General features: G+C 48.5%; 1 protein-coding gene across 1 annotated transcript; it reads left to right on the plus strand.

Annotated features, from left to right (window-relative positions):
* The first annotated feature begins 2,462 nt into the window (after positions 1-2,462).
* Positions 2,463-4,272, plus strand: LOC100285493 (fertility restorer). Its single transcript, NM_001158385.2, has one exon. The coding sequence runs from the start codon at positions 2,506-2,508 to the stop codon at positions 4,120-4,122; it is 1,617 nt and encodes a 538-aa protein (NP_001151857.2). The 5' UTR covers positions 2,463-2,505; the 3' UTR covers positions 4,123-4,272.
* Positions 4,273-5,739: the final 1,467 nt, after the last annotated feature.

Here is a 5,739-nt window from a genome sequence, read left to right on the forward strand (position 1 = left end):
TAAAACAAGTCACTGTGTCATCCGCTTTATTTTCTTGGTTGATTTGTTTTCCCCCTCTCTCCCGGACTCAGATTATATTCTAATGCTAACCTCGCTTGTAGTGTGTTTAAAGTTGTAAATTTCAGTTTCCGCCTATCCACCCCCTCTAGGCGACTTTCACCAGCCACGTCACCCAACCATTAGGGTTCTGGAGCTCTTGACCGTTGAAGGCTTTGTCCTCTAGTGGCACCGAACAGTCCGGTGCGCCTCTGACTCTGCGCTCTGACTCTGTCGCGCACTGTAGCGCTCGTTAAGTGTCGTTGCAGTCGACCGTTACGCTGGATAGCCGTTACTCCGCTGGTGCACCGGACAGTCCGGTGGCACACCGGACAGTCCGGTGAATTATAGTGGAGAGTGCCTGAAGAAACCCGAGAGTAGTCAGTTCAGCTCTGTACAGTCCTGGTGCACCGGACACAGTCCGGTGGCACACCGGACAGTCCGGTGCGCCAGACCAGGGCACACTCGGTTTCTTGCTCCTTTGAATTTGAACCCTATCTTCAATCCTTTATTGGTTTGTGTTGAACCTTTATACACCTGTAGATCATATACTCCAGAGCAAACTAGTTAGTCCATTATTTGTGTTGGGCATTCAACCACCAAAATTAATTATAGGAAAAGGTTAACCCTATTTCCCTTTTAATCTCCTCTTTTTGGTGATTGATGCCAAGACAAACCAAAGCAAATATAAAAGAGTATAACGATTGGTGTCCGTCTCGCGTGTAAACAAAAACCTAAGTTGACATGAGTGTTGCATCATGCCGAAACATTTTTCTGTTGTCTCATGTTATGTTTAATCGCGCGTCCGTCTCATCTCGTTTCGGATTTCGATTCGCAATTGGACTCTGATCAGTGGTCGTGTGTGTTGTGGGATTCCGTCCTGGCCCGCGACCCAGCCCAGCCCGTCCTGGAGCGCTCCCGCGCGCCCCTGGCGCCCTCAAATCCCCCATGGGCGCTGTTGGGACCATGCTTCGTCGCCGAAGGTCCTGCGGAAAGGAAACAGCTTCGACTGAAGCTGCTTGAACGTAATGACGAAAGTATCATTCATGAAGCTTCGGTATTACAGCATGTCCGAAGATGAGGGATCGAACCGACTTAGAGATAGAATGACCTTTTAGTCCATAAGGGTCTGAGTCAATGTTGTAAACTTTTATGAGGGGCATGATTGTAATTCCTCACAGACTGCGTCCTGTGCCTATAAATAGTGAACAATATTCCTTTACTGTTCACGCATTCCTGTAATTGCAAACGCATCACTCGGGAATCATTGTTTGTCAAGGCAAAGGTATAAATGTACTTAAACGTTATATTGAAACATCTTAGATTTATTTAATAAGATATGTGAATAATGTTATTTATCTTCAATATATTTATCTTTAATGTTTCACGTTTTACATTACTTTGTATTATCTTTATAAGTTTAATTACGAAGGTGAAACCTTCGTAATATCATGCTCGAGACCTTCGTCCGAAGTTCATTAAATCCTTATGGAGATAATGCTTCGGCGGACGAAGGGTATTGGTATTTAACATTTTATGTTGTCTTGTTCTTAATTCAAAATATTTGAGAACAAGTCCCCAACAGGCGCTCCCTCTCCCTTTCTCTCATTTGGTTTTCCCACGCAGCAACTCCCTCTCTCTCTCTTCCACCTCTCTCCCACATCTTTGCCCTAGGTGATCCGGTGGACGGTTATCACTGGATTTTGGATCCCAAGGTGAGTCTCCCTCTCCCTCTCCTCTCCCTCTCCCTCCCTCCCCGCGCGCCCTCCCGGTCGCGCCCTCCCAGCCGCGTCGCCCCTGCCCCGCGCCCACACCCTCCCCGGCGCGCTCGCCCCCGATCGCACCGTCCCCGGCACGCTCGCCCCAGGCCGCGCCCTCCTCGGCGTGCTCGCCCCCAGCTGCGCCCCTCCCCGGCGCGCGCCCTCCGCTGGCCGTGTGCCCCTGGCCGCGCGCCGTCCCTGGCAGCGCGCCGCTCCGTGGCTGCGCGTCCCTGGTGTCCGCGCAGTCCCATTCCCGCGCGCGAGACGTTTAAAATTCAGTTTGGTTAATTTTAATTTAGTTTAATTAGTGTGCTACGTCGTGCGCATTGTCGCGCGACAATTTATTTTAAATTCAGATTTACTAGTGTGCTGCGTCGCGCGACGATTAATTTTAAATTCAGATTATTCGATGTGTGATGTCGTGAGTTTAGTCGCGCGACATTTTATTTTAAATTCAGTTTAAGTGACATATGATGTCTTGCGCTTCGTCGCGCGACGTTTGACGTTATTTTCATATTTAATTCAAGTGTTTCGTTTAATCTCAAGTTTAGTCTCTAATTGATTATTAAATTTACAAATATCACCTTCCACCACTACATCCCACCACGGTATGATGATGTAATATGTACACTATTTACATCAATCTTCCATGTCCGTCATACTCACATGTGTTCTCCATCAGATCAGCCGAATCGTTTCTGCTGAAACTATGGAGTGGCGCTTCCTCTTACTCCCTCGTCACCTCTCCTCCGTTGCCCCGTCCAGCGCCGCTGTCGTCGCCGGCGAGATCTCTGTCCTCCTCAGCGCCCGGAATTTCCTGGCTTCTGTTAACTGTGCGGAACAATTCATAAGCTCCGAGGCCGTCACATCCTCGGGCGTCCTTGAGCTCTACCGCGCGGTGGCCGCCGCAGCCCCAAGTGGGAAGGCCCGTTACTTAGTCGACGCGGCCTCGGCGCTAGTCGAGGCATCCGCGCGCGCGGACCTCCCCGACGGCGCGCTGCGGCTGCTCGAGTTCCTCATCGACACGCCTGCGGCGCGGCTGCCGATGGGATCGTCCTGCGGCCACCTCATGGTGAAACTCCTCTCGCTCGGACGCCGCGCGGATGCGCGCCACGTGTTTGAGATCCTCGCGGATGCCGGTGAGCGCCGGCGCAAAAAGGCGATGAACGAGCTTTGGGCAGCCGGTAGGGGGGCCGACGCCTTCAAGGTGTTCGGCGAAATGGCGGATGTGCCCGTGGTTTCATATCGTAAAAGGTACGATTTCATGATGTATGGCTACTTGAAGAATGGAGACCTGCAGTCTGCATCCGAGATACGGACCCGGATGATGCAGGGGGGCATCAAGCTATCCACTCAACAGAGACGAATGCTTCGGATGCTGGCAGAAGCCAGGGCTTGCCCAGAGAACATGCTGCGGATCAAGGTGGAAATTTGCATTATGGCACAGGACATCGATGAGGCCATCCGTTTGCTCCGGCATATGAGCCACGGTGATAAGTCACCTCCAAACGCTCACTCCTACAATTTGGTAATCGCCGGTCTCTGGAAGGCAGGGAGAGGTGACGAAGCTGTCAAGCTGTTTGGCGAGATGACAGACATATCCCTGGCGCCGAATCACTTCACATACACTGTCATGATAAATGGCCACTTGAAAAGACTGGGTAATGGTCTGACCCCGAGGAAGAATGGGAATGGAGATCTGGAGGCTGCACTCCAGTTGAAGGCTCAGATGGAGCAGGCAGGCTTCAAGTCAGATGAACCCACCTACCATTTGCTGATGGCAGAACTCTGCTCGGCTGAACGGCTGGGAGATGTTACAGCTTTATTCGACGAGATGATGACACAAGAGACGACATTACATAAGATCGTCCATAGCAGCATGTTGCAGTTCCTCTGTAGAATCAATGAAGGTCAGCTACTGCGCATCATCGAAGAATCTGCAAAGAACGGCGTTTCTGCAGCGGATAATGGTTGCATTACCTTGTTGTTGAAGGAGCTTTGCAGGATCGACAAGGTTTCAAGCGCAGAAAAGGCGTTGCAGACGTTTGCCAAAACAGGGCTGGTCCCGACAACAGAGATGTACAACATTCTTATTGACGGCTATAGCAAGATCAGGGAGCTCCAAGCGGCATTCTTGCTGTATCGCCAGATGAAATCGCATGATCAGCTTGTACCTAATGAAGCCACCCATGAGGCACTACTGCTGGCTGTGCGCAACAACACAAGCATCGTCTACTGGGAGGACGTGGAGGAGTTGTTTGAGAAGAATGGAGTTGGTATAGATGCGATGAACAACGCCTTTTCTGATATATATGGATTCAAGTAGGTATATCCTAATACCTAGAATGCTCAAAAGGGAACATTCTAGCAAGCTGTTTTTAGCATCTGTAGAATGGACATATTCATTGTAGATCTCGGCTCCTACCTTAAACAGATGATTGATGACGCAGCATGTATTCTCTCTAAGTATCTGAATATGCGCATCTTTGTTTTGTACAGAGATCTCTCTCCTAGACAGCTCATCTGATATCAGCACAGTTTAGACGCCCTTAGAAAAAAAATGAAACATCAGAGAGTAGCTTCTGTCCGTCAAATATGGTTTCTCCAAACAAAAATGACGAGCTGAACATGGATCAAAATGTTTAGTAAGGAAATAATGTTTTCTGTCCGTCAGAAAGGTTGATGCTTTGTTTGGAACCTCTTGCTAACTTACTGACACAATTAGGGTGAGACAAACTTTAGACTCACTAACCTGTATCCTATATGCTTGCATTACTACTGTCTGTCAACCTCAAACTTTTTTCAGTGCAGTGTAAATAAAAAGGAAGCAGCTTGATTTGATGGAACTATCTGTTAGGGCTCCTTTGGAACACAGGTAGCAAAAACACAGGAATAAAAAAAAACATAGGAATTGAGGTGTAAGATTTTTTCAATCCTATGGAAACTCAAACTACAGGAATCTGGATGGAAAGCCATTTGGTAGCACCGTAGGAAAGAAACCAGCACAGTTTGTCCATTAGTCTTTTTATACAAAAAGAAAAAGAAAATTCCTTTTCTCTTCCGTTGCCGTCAAACATGCAAAAGCATCACAGTGCGCCGCGACGTGTCCATTCATGCAAAGGAAATTTTCCATGAGGTCTGAGCTCTTTTTTACTTTCCTATGGAATTGAACTACGAGACTGAAATCCTATGGAACCATTCTTTCTCTTTTCCGGTGAACCAAAGACCTAGATAGGAAAAAATCCATAGGAACACAAATCCTCCAAAAATCCTACGCCTACCCTCCGATCCAAAGGAGCCCTTAATGTTTGAGCGTCAGATTGGTGCCGAGGGAAATGGTTTGGTGCATAGTCTCTGTGTGTCCAGCCTCGTCACACTGCCCATTTTCACATTAGGTTTGGAAAGCAGCTATTAATCTGTTTATTTCCTCTCTAAGTTTCAGAACTGATCGATTAAAACAACACAGATGCATTATTGCTTACCCCACTAACATCATGTAATGCACTTGCAAGGAAACGCTCGCCGTATCCAAGGAGGGATCAAATTTTGATACTTTTTACTAACAGTTTGACCGTGTTTGCCATACAAGAATTTGTTTGTTGAATTGGACCCCATATTGTCGTTTTAGGTTTTTTTTCGCCATGTGCTTGTGTTGGGTCCGTGAATGTAGCATGGTGCTTCCATCTTTATATTTTCTAATTCATGGTATATATATTTTTGGTTGGTCCTTGAGCTCACTTGGACAGAGTGCGGCTTGCCGACCCAGCAGTATGTGCAGGTGCGGCCCGGCCGAAGATTTGGCGCACGCACACTCAGGTAGCCCAGTGGCTGGCTCCACTGCCAGACGCGCTCGGCTCGGCTCGGCGCACCACCACCCCGAGGACACGGAGTGAGCCCGACTGCCCGAGCCCGTATAAATCGACGCTGCGAGGGGTAGCGAGCC

The sequence above is a fragment of the Zea mays genome, chromosome 1, assembly GCF_902167145.1.
Source record: "Zea mays cultivar B73 chromosome 1, Zm-B73-REFERENCE-NAM-5.0, whole genome shotgun sequence".
NCBI classification, from domain to species: Eukaryota; Viridiplantae; Streptophyta; class Magnoliopsida; order Poales; family Poaceae; genus Zea; species Zea mays.